Source organism: Phocoena phocoena, chromosome 3 (genome assembly GCF_963924675.1).
Source record: "Phocoena phocoena chromosome 3, mPhoPho1.1, whole genome shotgun sequence".
Lineage (NCBI taxonomy): Eukaryota > Metazoa > Chordata > Mammalia > Artiodactyla > Phocoenidae > Phocoena > Phocoena phocoena.
Window position 1 is genome coordinate 89,827,529 of NC_089221.1, and position 19,837 is coordinate 89,847,365.

Sequence of the window (19,837 nt, forward strand, 5' to 3'; positions counted from 1 at the left end):
AGAGCAGTATCATTATCCTCAAAACAAGTCAAATAACTTAAAAACAAAACCAAATAAACTTCAAATCCACGCAGTACAGAGAGGCAAAATTTTGATGCTATTTCCTCTTCATCCCAATCAGACTCAATTTCTGAGGGTAAACAGTGTCTCCTAATCATGTTTGCATCTTTTAGGTCACTCATCTTTCATGTAGTGAGTATTAATTATGAGTCTACTACATGCTCCACTTGGCACTGGTGCTACAAGGGTGAGCAAGGAGTCATAGGGCATGTCTTCACCTGAACTGAATGCATATATTAGAGAAACCAGAGACCTAATTAATTCACATATTTATTACACCAAATTAATCCCCCTAGGACCTTCCTCATATATATACTAAAGCCTTACTTTAGTGTAGCACAGATATGTCAAAGCAGATGGACCGCAGACCTTCTTTATAAGCCATATACTTCCTTTTCAAAAAGATATGGAGACTTAGGTGCCTTCTAAATGATAAATCAATGAGGGAAAGCGGAACAGGGAAAGCAGTTAGACTGGGAGTACATTATTTTAGGACCAATGGAAGGTTATAGAGATGTGTCATCTGGCGATATGTTATCCCCTCACAAATCTTGTCTTTTTCCCAGAGATCTCCCTGACAGAAAAAAGGTTGAAGAAATCAGGCTATTGAAGGTGACAAAGATTCAGAACCTGGAAACCTTCTCCCTAGAGGAAAGGCTTCACAATAAGCTGCCTCCTGACGGGAGACAGACTAAAGAGATTATTACCTTGGGTTAAAGCAAAATCAATGACAATTCAAGATGTACAACATACATAATATTTACAATTCAAGAATTTAATTCAGCAAACATTTATTGTGCACTTGCCATACAGATGGGGCCAAAAGAGCAACATTTTAGAGTCAAGTGTATGAGTACAGTCTCAATCAACCACACACTAGCTGTGTAACCTTGGATGAATAACAATGATTGGAAAATGAGAATAAGGATACCAATATGTCCCAGAGTTACTGTTAGGATTAAATGGGAAAACACACATCAATCATCCAGCGATACCTGACACAGAGCAGGCACAGACAACACCAGATCCTTCTTAAGGCTCTGATACTATTGTGGGAGTTTAAAAAAGAGGATATTAAGGATAGAAACGTCGAATTTAAGCGGACCTACCTAGATCATCTATTCTTACAGTAAGGGGAAGATCACACCAGGCTAAGCAAACATGAGTAAATGTACAGAGGAGTAAATCTGATGAGACAGACTAGATCACAGAAGGCCTGGAAAGCCTAGACAGAAACTTTATATTTTTTACTTTTTTTTTTTTTGCGGTACGCGGGCCTCTCACTGTTGTGGCCTCTCCCATTGCGGAGCACAGCCTCCGGACGCGCAGGCTCGGCGGCCATGGCTCAAGGGCCCAGCCGCTCCGCGGCATGTGGGATCTTCCTGGACCGGGGCACGAACCCGCGTCCCCTATGTTGGCAGGCGGACTCTCAACCACTGTGCCACCAGGGAAGCCCGAAACTTTAGATTTTATAAAGGAATCATGAACATTTCTGCACTGGATTTTAGATATCAACTAGAGTTTTGCCAAAGATGAAGTAGCAGTAGAGGGGGAGCAACAGCAAAGAAAGAGAAAGGAAAGAAAAGAAGGGAGAAAGGAGAGGGTAGGAAGTAAGAGAAGGGAGAAGGAAGGGAGTGGTTATAGAGAAGAAAGGGAGCCATATCCGTAAGTAATTAAGCTGGGAATGTGATTTGGGAATTTCTACTGAACTGCATGTAAATATCCTTTATGCAAGAATAGAATTCACTGAGAAGATCTAAGTAAAACTTTTTTTTTTCTTAAGTAATTCAAATATACTTAAAAATTATTGGGTAAACATTGAAAAACAGTATATAAAAATTTGAATAGGAGATACTTGGTAGGTTATTAAATATTTATCATATACATTTTAATTTTTATAATTATTTTCTTGTAATATAGTTGATTTCCAATGTTGTGTTAATTTTTGCTATATAGCAAAGTGATTCAGTTATATATATTCTTTTTCATATTCTTTGCCATTACAGTTTATCCCAGGATATTAAATATAGTTCCCTGTGCTATATGGTAGGATCTTGTTGCTTTTCCTCATATACATTTTTAAAGATACCATCTCATATTAGCAGAATATCTGTACACTGTTATAGTACTCTGAGTAGTCCTAAAGGCTTCTTTGCTTAAGAGATTCTTGAAAACATCAAATTTCAGGGATATAATCAAAGATCTAATTAGCTTTATCCTAAAATCATTTGCCTATATTGTTTTTAGACAATGTTAGTAAGGTAAAATAGTTTGATATATCATTAATCTGTAATCATTAAAAGGTAACCAATTTTAAACACTGAATTAAAAATTACTACGAGTATGTAGCTAAATAAAATAGGCTTAAAAGACACTACTATCATCATTAACTTGTAGGAGAAACTATTAACTTTAAAAAAGTAAATCTGCAACTCACCTTCTGCAGCCAAATTGAGACACAAGGTTTGTGAAAGAAATGATGACAGGGTAACTCTGTTGCTATATCATCCTTAATATACTCACTGCAACAGATTGGACAGCATTGCTCCTGACCAATAGCTGAAAACAAATAATTTGATTTATCAATCCCATGAAGTTCAATTTTAATAAAATTGAAAACCAACATATTAACTCATAGACAACACCTATGAAAGACAAAAGAACCAGACTTTGGTGAATTAATTGGTAAAAGTGTTTTAGCTTAATACATGACAATTTGGAATTTAATAAACATTGCTTTTGTAGAAAAGTTGTCCCAGCCTATCACTTGATAAATTAAAAAATTCCACTAGGTAAAAGTTTGTCTGAATTAGGTTTCATACAAAATCTAATGAAAGTTTCTGACAGCCACTATTTTATCTTCTAGGTGCATTGGTAATATACTTGAATATGCAAAGTATCGTTCAACATTAGAGATCAACTTTGCCCTTACCAGTGTGATCTTCAAGAACAAGGGTCTCTGGAAGACCATCAATGCTCTCCTTACTGGCTGGTGGATTGGCCACCTCAACATCCACTGCAAGAGACTCTAAATGTGCCAGGGCAGTCTGAAAATGAAAAGCAGCATTTCTTTGTTAGGAAACACTTTTTAAAACAGTAATGAAAAACTATTTTTAAAGGTATCTTCCAAAATTATATCCACCATTATCCTCTTCCTACTGGTTTCTTTTGCTTCAGTCCCTGCCCTTTTTGCCTCCTTCCAAAAGGAACCATCACCAAACCAAAAAATCAAAAAACACAGGAAAAAAAAATCCCTACTTTTCACAAGTACAACAAAAATCTATCTTGTCTCAATAACCATTTACTTGTCCATCATACTTATATTTTCAAGAGTGGTTACCTCTTCCAACTTATGAGCTTATATATGAGATCAATAACATGAAAGGAAATAAATACTTTGAACAGGTTCAACTCATGAAATATAAAATGTGGCCAAGGTTACAAGATGTTAAAGGTAGGGAAGCAAATATTGCATTTCTGAACGGCTGTATCTACTACTGGTATAGAGTCAGCACATCCACATTACTGGTTCACTAGTACTGGCACAACTCATTTTATTGCACTTTGCAGATACTGCATGTTTTTACAAATTGAAGGTTTCTGGCAACCCTGGCTCAAACAAATCTATCAGTGCCACTTTTTCCAACAGCATTTCTCACTTCATGTCTCTGTGTCACATTCTGGTAATTCTCAAAATATTTAAAACTTTTTCAATATTATTATAATTGTTATGGTGATCTGTGATCAGTGATCTTTGATGTTACTACTATGACTCACTGAAGGCTAAGATGATGGTTAGCATTTTTTAGCAATAAAGTGTTTTTTAATTCAGGTATGTACATTTTTTTTGGACATACTGCTATTGCATACTTAATTGACTACAGTATAGTGTAAACATAACTTTTATATGCACTGAGAAACCAAAAATTTGTGTGACTCACTTTATTGTAGTGCTCTTGAACTGAACCTGGAATATCTCTGAGGTATGCCTGTATTCCTAGGCTATCTGGGTTGTGAACTTTATTTAGGAGTTCAAATGTCTGGAAAAAGTCACTAACAGAAATGGAAAGAACAGCAAATCATATGACCATCTAGTATGAGTCACCCTCATCTTTTTGTGGCTTGATTAGCCCTTATGGCTACAATTAGGTTAGAACTGCAGAAAGGACCTATAATCACAGGATCTAAAAGGTAGAAACACACCAAGTATCCACAGATGAATGGATGAACAAAATGTCGTTGGTAAAGATAAATATTCAATATATAGTCAAATTCAGAATATTTTGATATCGTAATATGGTAGTATATTAACCACTTCACTAAGAATAAACATTAAAGGACAAGAGTATTAAAAATAATTATACTACAATAACTTATTAATGAATACTCAATATAAGAAAAGGTAAACTGTGACATCAAAAACATAAGAGTGGGGAAATAAAAGGGTAGAGTTTTTGTAGGCAATTGAAGTTATCAGCATAAAGTAGGCTGTTAAGATGTTTTATGTAAACCTCATGGTAACCACAAAGCAAAAGTCTACATTAGATTCACAAAAGGTAAAAAAATCACCAAGTCACAAAAGAAGACAATAAGAGAGGGAGAAAGTAACAAGGGAATTACAAAACAGCCAGACAACATAATAAGAAGGCATTAGTAGCTCTTATCTATCAATAATTACTCTAATATAAATGGACTAAATTCTCCAATCAAAAGGCATACAGTGGTGAACGGAAAAAAAACCAAGACCCAACTACATGCTGCCTGTAAGAGACTCACTTCAGCTTTAAGGAAACACATAGGCTCAAAAGTGAAGGGATGGAAAAAGACACTCCATTCAAGTGGAAACCAAAGAGAGCAGGGGCAGCTATACTTATATCAGACAAAAGAGACTTTGAGCCAAAAATGGTAACAAGAGGCAAAGAAGATTATTATACAATGATACAGAATCAACTCATCAAGAGAATACAACAATCATAAATGAATATGTACCCAAAAAAAAGAGCAACTAAGTATATTAAGCAAATAAAAACAGATCTGAAGTGAGATTAGACAACAATATGATATTAGGGGAGTTCAATATTTCACTTTCAATAATGGAGATATTATCCGGACAGAACACAAAAAGGAAATATTGGACTTGAACTATACTTTAGGTAAAATGGACCTAACAGACATATACAGAACATTCCACAAAACAGCAGCGGAAGACACATTCTTCTTGAATGCACATGAAACATTATCCAGGTTAGATCATATATGTCACAAAACAAGTCTTGGCAAATTTGAGAAGACTGAAATCACACCAATTATCTATTCTGACATCAACAATAGGAAGAAAACTGGAAAATTCACAAAAATGTGGAAATTAAACAACACACTCCTGAACAACCAATGAGGCAAAGAAGAAATCAGAAGATATCTTGAAACAAACAATAATGGAAACACAATATACCAAAACTTACAGGACAAAACAAAAGCAGTTCTAAGAGGGAAGTTTATAGCAAAAAAATGCCTATATTAAGAAAAAGGAAATATACCAAACAACCTAACTTTACACCTCAAGGAAGTAGAAAATAGTTTGAAATTTTTTTTCAAAATATCTGAAAAAGAAACTAAGCTGAAAGTTATCAGGAGGAAGGAAGTAACAAAGATCAGAGCAGAAAGTGTAGAGACCAGAAAAATAGAAAATACCAAATAACACCTGTTTTTTTTTTAAAAAGTAACATTGACAAGCCTTTAGTTAGACTAAGAAAAAAGACAAAAGACCCAAATAAAATAATAAATGAAAGAGGAGACATTACAACTGATAACACAGAAATACAAAGTATCAGAGGAGACTATCATGAATAACTGTACACCAACAAATTGGATATATTAGAAGAGAAACATAAAACCTACGAAGAATGAATCATAAAGAAACAGAAATACTGAACAGACCAATACAAGCAGGGAGAATGAATCAGTAATCAAAAATCTCCCCCAAAAGAAAAGCCCAGGAGCAGATGGTTTCCCTGGGAAATTCTACCAAACATTTAAAGAATTAATGCCAATCCTTCTCAAACTCTTTCAAGAGGAGGAGGGAACACTCCCAAACTCATTTTATGAGTCCAGCATTACTCTGATAGCAAAGCCAGTTCATGACACAAGAGGCATACCTTGCTTCATTGAGTTCTGCCTCATTGCGCTTCACAGATATTGTGTTATTTACAAATTCAAGGTTTGTGGCAACCTTGCATGACAGTTAGCTTTTTTAGCAATGAAGTATTTAAAAATTAAGGTATATACATTGTTTTTCTAGACATAATGCTATTGCCTACTTAATAGAGTAAGTATAGTGTAAACATAACTTTTTATATGCACTGGGAAATGAAAAAATTTGTTGACTTGCTTTATTGTGATATTCACTTTACTGCGGTGGTCTGGAGCCAAACCCGCAATATCTCCGAGGTATGCCTGTACAAGAAAAGAAAGTTACAGCCCAATAATCCTGATGAACATAGATGCAAAAATCCTCAACAAAATAGTAACAGACCATATTCAACAGCACATAAACGGATCACACACCATGATCAAGTGATATTTATCCCTGGGATGCAAGGATGGATCAACACATATGAATCAATAAATATGATACAGCACATTTATAAAATGAAAAGATAAAATGCATATGATCATCCCAATAGATGCAAAAAAAAAAAAAAGAAAAAGAAAAGGAAAACACTCATTTGACAAAACACAGCATCCTTTCATGATAAAAACTTTTCACAGATGGGTATAGAAGGAACATACCTCAACATAATAAAGGCACACAAAGCCCACAGCTAACATCATAATCAACAGTGAAAGGTGGAAAGTTTTCCCCCTAAAATCAAGAACAAGACAAGGGTGCCCACTCTCACCACTCCTATTAAACATAATACAGAAATCCTAGCCAAAGTAATCAGGCAAGAAAAATAAATAAAAGGCATCAAATTGGAAAGGAGGAAGTAAAAGTGTCTTTGTTTGCAGATAAGATCTTATATATATAGAAATTCCTAGACTCCACACACACACACAAAAAGTTAGAACTAATCAACAAATTCAGTAAAGTTGCAGGATACAAAATCAACATATAGGAATCACTTGTGTTTCTATACATTAATAATAAAATATCTGAAAAAGAAATTTAAAAAAATCCCATTCATGACAGCATAAAAAATTTAATAAAATACTTAGGAATAAACTCAAGCAAAGAGGTGAAAGATCTATACACTGAAAACTATACCACTTTGCTGAAAGAAGACATGAATAATGCAAAGACATCCCATGTTCATGGATTGGAAGAATTAAAATATATGTTAAAATGTCCATTCTACCTAAAGCAATATACAGGTTTAATGCAATCCCTATCAAAATTCCAATGGCATTTTTCATGGAAATAGAAAAAAAATCTTAAAATCTGTACAGAACCACAAAAGAGCCTCATCCTGAATAGCCAAAGCTGAAGCCATCACATTTCCTGATTTCAAACTGTATACAAAACTATAGTAATTAAAACAGTATGGTACTGGCATAAAAACAGACATATAGACCAAATAACAGAATTGAGAGACCAGAAATAAACCCTGGCAAATACGAACAACTGATAAGGGAGCTAGGAATACTCAATGGGGAAAGGATAATCTCTTCAGTAAATGGTACTGGGAAAACTGGATAATCACATGCATAAAGCTGAACCCCTACCTTACACCACCGACAAAAATTAACTTGAAATGGAATAAAAACTTACACATAAGGCCTGAAACTATAAAACTCCTAGAAGAAAATACTGAGAAAAAGTTCCTTGACATTGGTTTTGGCAATGATTTTCTGGATGTGACAACTAAAGCATAAGCAACAAAAGCAAAAATAAATAAGTGGACTACATTAAACTCAAAAGCTTCTGCATTGGAAAAAAACCAATCAACAAAATGAAAAGCCTAGCTACAAAGTGGGACAAAATATTTACAAATCATGTATCTGATAAGGGATCAATATTCAAAACACGTAAGGAACTTAAGAGCTAAAAAACAAACAATAAAAAAATAAGCAGAGGAACTGAATAGACATTTTTCCAAGGAAGACATACAAAAGGCCAACAGGTACATTAACAGATGCTCAATATCACTAATCATCAGGGAAATGCAAATCAAAACCACAATGAGATACCACCTCACACCTGTTAGAATGGCTATCATGAAAAAGACAAGAAATCAAAGTGTTGGTAAAGCTGGGGATATAAGGGAACCCTCATGCACTGTTGGTGGGAATGTTAACTGATGCAGCCACTATGGAAAACAGCAGAAAGTTCCCCCCAAAAAATTAAAAATAGAACTACCATATGATCCAACAACCCCACTTCTTGATAGTTATCTAAAGGAAATAAAATCAGGATCTTCACTGTAGTATTATTCACAATAGCTAAGATATAGAAACAACCTAAGCATCCACTTATGAATGAATGGATAAAGAAGGTGTGGTGTGGTGTGGTGGTGTGTGTGTGTGTGTGTGTGTGTGTATAGATCTATCTATATATCTATCTATAAAATGGAATATTATTTAGCCACGAGAAAAAAGGAAATCATGCCATTTGTGACAACATGGATGAAACTTGAGGGCATTATGCTAAGTGAAATAAGTCAGAGAGAGAAACACAAATACTGTATAATATAACTTATATGTGGAATCTAAAAAAGGTGAACTCATAGAAACAGAGAGGTTTCCAGAGTGGTTGCCAGAGACTGGGAGTTGGGGGAAATGGGCAGTTACTGGTCAAAGGGTACAAACTTCCAGTTATAAGATGAGTAAGTTCTGGAGATCCAAGGTAGCAAAGTGATTATAGGTAACAAATTGTACTATATACTTGAAAGTTGGTAAGAGAGTAAATCTTAAACATTCTCACCACAAGAAAGAAATGGTAATTATGTGAGGTGATGGAGGTTAACAACCCTACTGTGATAATAATTTCACAATATATGTGTATCATATCAACACACTGTACACCTTAAACTTACACAATGTTACATGTCAAATACATCCCAATAAAGCTGGAAAAATGTGGTATACACATGCAATGGAGTAGAATTCAACCTTGAAAAAGAAGGGAATTCTGACACATGCTAAAACAAGGATGAACACTGAAGGCATTATGCTAAGTGAAATAGGCCAGTTACATTAGGATAAATATTGTATACCTGATATGAGGTACCTAAAGTAGTAAAATTCATAAGATAAACAGTAGAATGATGATTGCCACAGGATGAGGAAAGGAGGGAATGTGGTTAATTGTTTATGTATAATGCCATTTAACTATATACTTAAAAGTAGTTAGAATAGTAAATTTTACATTATGTGCCTGTTACCACAATAAAAAATAAACAAACTAGGCTTCCTAGGTAGGAATAGGATTCTTTCTGCCTGATGATTTGCGTTCTCTTGGATGGCAAACATTAATCTTTTGTATACTCCTCAAGATCTAGCCAAGATATTTTAGCAACTGTCTTTCCAAAAAGGATTTGAGATGACTTACAAAAAAGGATAAGGCCACGGCCAAAGCAAAGTCAGGACTAAAAAAAGAGCGAGCAAAGAAAATTCACGGTAATAAAAGTTAATAAACATAGTTAATAACATTGAACACCAAATTTGACTCTGGATTTGCAGATAGATATTGCAAAAAGAAAAACTGTGCCAGTAATAGAATTATTGCCTCTGACAAATTCACCTTTCATTTCTGTCCTGGGAAAATAGATCTGGGTCCTTTAAATATTTTTCCTTTGTCAGCTACCATGATCTTAGGCTCTGCAGGAGAGGGTGCTGGAGAGACAACACAGGAGGAATGGGCTGTTTAGTTCTAGTGCGCTTGTTGGGAGCAGTGTGTGAGGCTTCCCTGTTGTGGGCTTCTGGAGCACAGACGGCTTCTGCACCAGGCTCCTCCAGCGTGATGAAAGGTTTCTCCAGCACTTGGATCCGGAAGCACAGGCAGTTTCCCCAGAGCCTGACAGCTGCAGTATAAGGTGGCCAGCAGCTTCCCCTGGCACCCATCTTGGATGGTTTTGTAGCAGGAGCGCTTCCAGTTAGTCTCTTCCCTGTGAATAGTTTCTTTAGCACTCCAAAGGTAGATTTTTGCCAAGATCCAGAGGGCAGATTTCCAGCAAGTTCTGCCAGCATAATAGCATAAACACTTCTCTAAGAGCCATGGTTGTGTCCTCTTCAACGCAGCCTAGATCTCAGCCCTGGGGGGTGGGGAGGTGGAGTGCTTCATCTCAGCCCTAAGGCTATTCCTTAAATCTACTATTCCTATATTCTTTAGAATTCACTTTACTTCCTAGTAGCCTAACTATAGTTAGTAATTCTTTATACTAAACTTACCCCATTCAAATTAATTGTTTTCTCCCTGTGACTGAGCTCAGACTGATAACTGGTATCAGGCATGATTCCATGAAGTAAGAATGGGATTGGTTTGGTTGAGCTTTTGGGCTTGAGCTCACTGCTGAGCTCTTTACCAACTGAAGAGGGATGCTATCAATCCATGGTCTTCAGTGGAATCAAAATTAAACTATCACTGTGGTTGAACACAATGAAGTGCCAACTAAAGCACATGTCTTGGGAACCCAGGTGGCTGCTGCACCTGACCTAATGGCAATAATGATGACTATAAAAACTGTGATGTGGGATGGATCCTTCTGAGCGCTCCTGCACGTTTACAAAGAGAAAGTGACAGACTTGGGCCCATTAACTCTCAAAGTGAAGCACGGTATAAGAACCAGAGCATGTCCATGATAACCCCGAAAAAAATCTCTTACTTTTGAAAATCAAACATACATTTTAAATTAAATTAATTCTCAGTCAAGTTTCTCAAAAATTATATCATTGATTGGTTAAAAAACAGGATTCTGAGACTTAGAATGGGGACATCTGATTGAACTCAGATGAAACTGACTATTTTGAATCCCCATGTCACTCTGAGCCTCCTTGTACCAGTAGGAGTAGCTTACCCTCCACAAACCAGCCTTCCTCTACTTGAAAATCCTGTGATAATTTCAAGTATAGAGTATACATCTCTTAGTACTTCTATGTCCAAGAGTATAAAGTTACCAGAAAACTACAGCAGCCAAAAAAGGCAGGATGATTGAGGACACAGACTCTTGAGAAATGTAGGTTTGGGTCACACCACCAAGTAAAGAATCCCAACCAGGTGAGATTCTTGCTGATGACAGAGAAAATAAGGAAGAAGACACTATAGCTATGAATTACAGCCTGTGACCAAATACAGAAACAAGGACTAGTAGCTTTGCATATTTTCTATTTGCTTGTTATATGTATATATTTATCTGTATCTACTAACCATTTTCTTTTTTCCCGTCCTTCCCATTTTTATTTTATATAGCAGTCAACTTTACAATTTAATCTGTATATAAGAGAATATTCAGTATGACTGACAATTTATGAAGTAATTAATATAGCCAGCGATGAATACAATGACTCTTGGGACTGTTCATCTGTTCATTCTGGGGAAAAGGTGAAACTTCTTCTTTTGTTAGAATAGCTGTATCTTGTTGGGTAGAAATATAGCTGTACTGTCATTAGATGGCAGTTGAAATGTGTGTAGAAAGGTGTATACAGAATCCAAGTAGTCAAAAATATGGACTGTTCCAATAATCAGTTATTGCTTCTCAGATCTAAATTCACTGTTTTTGTAAGCTCTGTGAAAATGGATTTGGGCCATTTAAATATATTCCCTTCTGACAGTTGTCATGATGTTAAGCTTTGTTCATAGAGGATGCTGAAGAGACAGTGCAGAAGGAAAGGGGCTTTGCTTCTGATCCTGTTCCCACATTCCTTTTTATACTCACCGTTTTTCCACTTTATAAATAAAAGCATACTTCTTCCCCCTTCAAAGGGGCAATCTGAAATACTGGGGTCAAACTGAACTATAATGACTGATAAGAAATCTTTGTAGATGGCTTCCAATTTTCTACTTTCAAAAAAAATAGGAGGATCTAAACAACTTGCCAAGTTTTTGTGATTTTGGTAAATATCTGAGAAGAATTCAGTGACAATGCTATGATAAACTCCTTCCATCCCTACCAATTTACTTATTTGAATAAGGATTTTCAATCTACATTCATAAGATAAAAAACAGAAATAAAGTTGATGCTGAATTATGCCTCATTCTAGGAATAAAATTCACTCACAAAGTAATTAGGAAGGGAAAAAAGCTTCTATCTCATTAAGAGATACATTTCTAGTAAAATTTTACTTTATGTTTAAGTAATTATTTATCAAATTTTATAACAGTTCGTTTTTGATCAATAGACACAACAAACAATTTTATACTCAATCTAAACCAATTTTTTTTACATTTAAATTCCTGAACATATTTTTATTGCAAAAGTGATATAATAGGGTAAATAATATTACTTAAGATTTATGCCAAAAAAATTTAGATGTCAACGTAAAGATGTGCAAAGGAATACTTTTTTTTTTCCCAAGATTTCTTTGGGAGTGAGTAAAAAGCTTTAAAATCATTTTTTCAAACAGTTAAATATCTTAAATATTTTGCCCTCATATCTGAGACAGAGATATGAGGCAAATGTTTATTGCCAATGTATTCACCAGTATCTACTACCTGAAAAGAAAGAACAGCCTAGTACTGGAAAAATAACAGAAATGAAAACAACCACTGACAGAAAGAGATAGGGCTGCTGAGAAAAAAAACAAATCAAAGTACTCAGTTTGTCTTATTACTTGTTTTTGCTTTATTTAAAGAATGTTAGTATTAAATTTAAAAGGAAAAATCCTAAATTATAAATTATTTCAGTTTCATTTTTCAAAATGAATAAGTAAGTGCATGCTAGAAAAATAAAGATTTCTAGAGAGTGATAGGAAGAAGGAACTGTATTGATTCTCTAGAAGAGAAGAAGCATGTCTCAATCAAATTCAAATAAAATAAAGCTGAGCACTAAATCTGAAGAAGCTGTTATGCTGCAGAGAAGGGGAGACATTTAATGCTATTAATCTGAAACAGAAGGATAGATGGGTAAGAACAACTGAAAGCGGCAGTGCCACTGGGTTCCTGAGAGCAGGAGGCAACAATGTGGAGACTCTATGTTCCCTGGACATACTACATTCTTTCCTTCCTCTTGTCTTTGTCCACTCTGCTAATGCCTTCACCTAGCATGATCTCTCATGACGTCTCTCTCGCTCTTCTTTCAAGATGCCAATCAAATGTCACAGTTCCCATTAGTAATAAACAATAAAACTTTTAATTTTCAAAACTTCTTTATAAAGACATCTCCATATTGTAGGAATCATAAACCACTAGCATAATAATGGAAACAAACTATTTAACGACTGTGAAACCAGACTCTAATATTGATGTATATTCCATGTGGTCACTTAAAATGTCTTTAACTCAAGGAAGTTAGTGATCCTTAGTCTTTATATATTCTATTCCTGATGCAGGTTATCATGCTGTGTCACTGTTTCCCATGTGTCAGAATTTGGCAAGGCAAGTTATATAATCTGGGAAAAGTCCTAAGTGTATTATCCTGTCGCATGATATTCTGACTTTTCTTCTAGTACATAGTATTTTTCTTTTTCTTCTCCCAGTTTTATTGAGATATAATTGACATACAGCACCATGTAAGTTTAACATATATAGCATAATGATGTGACTTACATACACCATGAAATGATTATCCCAATAAGTTTAGTGAGCACCCATCATCTCAATATAGATGCAAAATTAAAGAAATAGAAAAAAAGTTATTTCCTTGTGATGAGAACTCTTAGGATTTACTCTCTCAACAACTTTCATATACAATATACAGCAGTGTTAATTATATTTATCACGTTGCACATTACAACCCTAGTACTTATTTATCTTATAACTGAAAGTTTATGCCTTTTGACTACCTTCATCCAATTCCCCCTCCCCCCAACCCCCTGCCTCTAGTAACCACAAATCTGATTCTTTTCCTGAGTTTGTTTTTGAAGTATAATTGACCTAGCACACTGTATTAGTTCGTTACACTACATAGTGATTTGATATTTCTATACATTTCAAAATGATACACAGTATTTCTGCTATGGTCACTTTGAGAAAAACATACACTATAATGCATAACTGACAGCAATGATCTCCATGGAAGATTACACACACTTAAAAAAGTGATACCAATGCAGAGCTAACTTGTGTGTGTACCTGTGCATGCATATGTGTGTGTAGATAAATAGGTCTGGATCTCCCTATCTACCTAATACCTAATTTATAAATCTAAACTGGGCTTTCTTTCTTTTTTTTTTTTTTTTCTTTTTTTTTTTTGCGGTACGCAGGCCTCTCACTGTTGTGGCCTCTCCCGTTGCGGAGCACAGGCTCCGGACGCACAGGCTCAGCAACCATGGCTCACGGGTCCAGCCGCTCCGCGGCATGTGGGATCTTCCCGGACCGGGGCGCGAACCCATGTTCCCTGCATCGGCAGGTGGACTCTCAACCACTGCGCCACCAGGACTGGGCTTTCTGATCTCATAACATTTCAAGATAAAATGGTATTATAGTGTTCCTGAAAGTTCCCTCTTTCATTTTTGTTCTCTCACTTTTGACTCATTCACGTTATTACTGTTCATCTACTTTGGAAATCACTGTGGAAATAGTGATTTAAAGAAAGACTTCTGGGCTTCCCTGGTGGCGCAGTGGTTGAGAGTCCGCCTGCCGATGCAGGGGACACGGGTTCGTGCCCCGGTCTGGGAAGATCCCACATGCCGCGGAGCGGCTGGGCCCGTGAGCCATGGCCGCTGAGCCTGCGCGTCCGGAGCCTGTCCTCCGCAACGGGAGAGGCCACAACAGTGAGAGGCCCGCGTAACGCATAAAAAAAAAAAAAAAAAAAAAAAAAAAAGAAAGACTTCTTACAACAAAATTCACTAGTGCAGGGGAAGTTCCCAAACATGAAAATGCTTGGGCTTTTGACCATAGGCAAATACAATTATGAACAAGTTATTGTGTTTTGGTCAAATAAAGCAAAGAAGGCAAGACAAACAGACACCAAATGTGCCACATTTATTAACCTGTGTATGTGTGTGGGGATGAGAGGGAATAACTTTTCTAACTACATTAAGCAGCTAGATAGATTCAGAAGCCTTAAGAACCAAAAAAGGGAAGTGATTTGTAATATATCTTTAGAGATCTTTAATTGAAGTTAACAAATATACCTGTGTGTGTGTGTGTGTGTGTGTGTATAAAATATTCAGATTCACAGACCTGTATACAGTAATTCTATAGAGAAAGAACATTTTCTAAATGCAAGCAAAACAAACACTTTACATTCTGTAGTAAAAACTGGAAAATACTGTAATTTTAGGCAAATTGGCAGGATGTCAAGTACAATTTCTATACACATACTGAATCACTATTCAGTAATTGTTATTAAATTGGTAAGAAAATTATTCACCTTTTCTTAAAAGCAGTTAAAGAAACCTTTAATTGTTATCACTTGGCATCCCACCAACCTATATATGGGTACCAGAGCACTAAAATAAGCACTAAAATACCTCCATAGCCTGGGCTAAGCGTTCTTCTAGTGCCATGTAAGTGAGGAACTGAGGGTCCACATAAGAAATAGCTTCAGCAACTCCTAGTCCATCTGCAAAGCCGTCAAACAGGCTGGAAAAAAAAGTACAACCGTGATTTGGGAAACCTTTATAGTGAAGACATAATTATATTAGCATACTGACAAGCCAATAAAGATGCTACAAGCAGAAAACCTTAAAATATTTTAATATAAATCTCGTGCGGTGAGGGGCAGGAAGAACCCAACAGAACAGTTAAACGCTAAGCATAAGGAGGTAAGATACTATTCCCAGCCCCAACAGGCTGCCACACTCACTGCACAAAGTTTGTAAGAAAATTCTCTGTTTCTAGTTCTAGCTCTGGGAACTGTTTACGGCTGGGATAAAGGTAGTATCTAGAAATCAGCAGACATCACATGGTACAAAGGAACAGACGTTTTCCTACAATTCCCTCCTAATTCTTTACCATATCTTTCCCCTTTATTTTAGTTTCCAATCTAAATTTAGGTGAGAACATGTTAAGAATACTGCATTTATTTTAATTCTTTCATTGTTCAAAGCCTCTTTTTCTTCTCTTACCTTGTACTGCTTAATTACTTCGGGCTTAAGAAAATTTTATTTTCTCAAGTTTATCTCATTAATCTCTCTTCTATTCTTCTAAAAACTAGGGCTCCTCCCTTATTATTCAGTTTGAAAAAGATTTAGCTCCTAATTGCTCATTTTTATTATTAGTATTTTTTTCTGAAGGGTTGTAAGCCCCTTGAAGAAAAATATTATGTCTTAATCTGGTCCTTATCTGCTTCCTCTATGCCTACATATACATGGATTCCTCCTTTTTCTCTAGTCTTAGAAATATTAAGTATTTCAAGATTCAGAAAACGTTAAGTATATCCTCAGTCCTCTTCTTTCTAAACCTTGTTCCCTCGGCAATTACATTCAAGTCCACCCCTTCAATTATCCTTTCTACAGATGATCCCTAAACCTCTAATTCCAAAATCCCTCTTGAGTTCTTGACCTACATTTTTAGTTTTCTGTGGGGCACTTTACCTCAATGAACTCCTACCACCTCAAATCCAAGATCTCCAAAACGGAGCTTATTTTGTCTACCTAAAGGAAAACTTCTGTTGACTTCCGCATTTCTATCAGAAACTGAATATCATAGTCAGAAAAATCCAGTTACACATGCTAGCTCAAAACAGTTATGATGTCAATCTTTCTGCCACCATTAAAATTACAAATCTATTGCCCAGAGATACAGAAGTACTCTTATGAAGAATATATTAAAGCTTCATAGTATCTAGAAATCAGCAGACATCACATGGTACAAAGGAACAGACGTTTTCCTACAATCACAGATTTTAGAATTAGAATTAAAACTAAGATTACTGAATAAACCTCCTCTGCAATACTAGAACTCATTCATCTATCAGTGAAATGTAGTGCAAAGAGGAAGAGTCTTGGAGTCAGATAGGAATTTAATGTCACATTTAACTGAGTCATAGTTAAACAGTATGAAAATATTATTTAACTGTTACTGTTTCTTTTATCTGTAAAACAAATTAAGTGAGTAGATGCACACAGGTGCCTTGCACAGAGATGGCACCAGAGTAGGCATTCAAGAAACAGTAGAACCATTTCCTCCATGCGGAAAACATACCGCTTTCTAAGCAGGTGCATGCGGTATGGGAGAGCCCTAATAGAAGTTTGAAACTTATGTGAAGTAAGTGCTCTAGTTCTGCCTGCTGAAGCAACACAAACTATGCCCACTTTCCCTTCGCAGAAAACTCCTTCCAATGATTGGAGTCAACTATCCCCCAATAATTCTTTTCTTCTCTAGGCCAAACAAATCTAGACACTCAGAGCATGGTATTTGATTGTAATTTGGTAACTTAAGAATAATCAGCTAATATTAAAAATTCTAGTATCATTCATTTGATAAACACTATGGTCATAACTGTCTCAGACAACAATCACCAAGGACACTAAAACTAGTAGTTGGAAGCTTGATAGTTTGAAAGGAAACAGGTTATCTTCCCACTAGACGCTTACATAAAGCTAAAAATGGCAACTGTACAGTGATGATATCTGAAAGATAAAACCTTTACGAAGTGATCAGAATTAACATCATCAGTAATGGGACAATTCGACACCATGTGCCTTCTGATATGAACTGAGAACAGAACATTGTTTCTAAGGTATTCCTGCTAAAAATGTGTAACTCGAATCTAATTATGACATTGGACAAAACCAACCTGAGGGACATTCTACAAAATAAATGGCCTGTACTTTTAAAAATGTCAAAGTTATAAAAGACAAAGAAGACTGAGGAAAATTCCAGGTTAAAAGAAACTAAAGAAACATGTTAACTAACATGGTGGTCTTGGATTGGACCAAAAATGGCATTAGTGGGACAATTACAGACATTTGAATAGGTGTGTAGATTAGATAATCGTATTGTATCAGTGTTAATTTCCTCATTTTGACAATTTTATTATGCTATATAAGAAAATATCCTTGTTTTTATGAAATTCATTCTAGGCTATTTATGAGTAAAGAGGCATCATGTTTGCAACTTACACATAAATGCGTCAGAAAAAAAATATGAATATAAAGAAAGGAAAGAAAGAATGGTAACACAAATATGGTAAATGTTAACATTTAGGGAATCTCAGAGATATATGGGAATTTTCTGTACTACTTTTTCCATGTTTCTGTAAGTCTGAAATAATTTCAAAGGAGTTTAAAAATTCTATTATTAAAGCATGGTAATATCCACAAAGAATTAATTTCTCACAATCTTATTAGGTTAATTATTACAACCCTGATTTCTTATTAAGTTAATAATTATTAAAAAATAATAATTATAACCCCAATTTCTAGCCAAAAGAAAGCTTAAGTTGTTATCAAAGAATAAATAAATGGTACATTTGGGATATGTCTAAATCCAAAATCTATGTTTTCTCCACATCAACTCCTACCACACCAATCTATGAAATATTCTCTGGTTATTCTACAATATTTCTGTGACTTAGTCAAAACAAATAAACCAACAAACTTTTGATAGAGGACTTTTTCCATTTTCCTTTAAGCTAAAATAAAAAAACCAAAGGGATTTAATTTTTTTCCTAAGCAGTGGCAAAACTGAAAAGAAAGTGTCTCAAATTTTGGCTTTAGATAAGAATTGCTGCTGTTTGTCATGGCTTTTCCTTTTAGTTGTCAAAATGACATGATATTTTAATATGAAAATCAAACCATATTTTCACCTTATCAACATTTAGCTACTACCATATAAATTGAATAGAGTACCACAAAAGCAAATAAGGAGGTATTGCCATATCTAGACAAAATTCAGAACAGTAACCTTCAAAAATTTTGTCTTAAAATCAATGCTAAATTGTTTTCCATATTAAAAAAAAAAGTACTTTGAAGCTCCCCAAATTTTGAAACAACCAGCAATGTCTCTAAAATCTTAATACAACAGCCATATCTAGAAAGATCATCAATGAATTAGAAGTTTTCAAATTTAAGCTAAATTTTGTTCAATAAAGACCTTGATTATACCTTCAAATTTTTATGTGAGGGCTTCCCTGGTGGCACAGTGGTTAAGAATCCGCCTGCCAATGCAGGGGACACGGGTTCGAGCCCTGGTCCGGGAAGATCCCACATGTCGTGGAGCAATTAAGCCCGTGCGCCACAACTACTGAGCCTGCACTCTCTGCGTGCCTAAAGCCCGAGCTCCGCAACTAGAGAAGCCACTGCAATGAGAAGCCTGCGCACCATGACAAAGAGTAGCCCCCGCTCACCGCAACTAGAGAAAAGCAACGCAGCCAAGAATAAATAAAATAATTAAGAAAAAAAAAAAAGCTGGTGGGACCAATGGACTGCAAAAACAAGTGGAGAAAAAAAATTTTTATGTGAAACCTGTTTTGAAAGTTACGTAGAAATACATCCAATACATCGAGATCTTAAAAAATATCACACATCTCAGTAATGTCACCTCTTGTTAATCTGTCCTAAAGAAATAAACTGAAGTACAAATCAAGTTTTATGGGGGGGAAGTTTACTGCACTATTTCAATGGGGAAATAATTAAATTTTAGTGCATCTATAGGATGGAGCACCTATATAATGGAGCTGTAAAAATTATATTCATAAAATTTGAAAAATGTGCAAAAGAACGTAATTCCTCATAT

At 35.4% G+C, this 19,837-nt stretch overlaps 1 protein-coding gene across 1 annotated transcript in view; it reads right to left on the reverse strand.

The window, feature by feature from the left end:
* PJA2 (praja ring finger ubiquitin ligase 2) overlaps positions 1 to 19,837 on the reverse strand; it is a 76,299-nt gene that overhangs the window by 619 nt on the left and 55,843 nt on the right. Inside the window, exons 7-9 of the mRNA XM_065874205.1 lie at positions 15,628 to 15,739; positions 2,993 to 3,107; positions 2,498 to 2,619 (exon numbers count right to left, since the gene is read on the reverse strand). Coding sequence (XP_065730277.1) covers positions 2,498 to 2,619; positions 2,993 to 3,107; positions 15,628 to 15,739 — 349 coding nt within the window. The remainder of the gene's footprint in view (positions 1 to 2,497; positions 2,620 to 2,992; positions 3,108 to 15,627; positions 15,740 to 19,837) is intronic.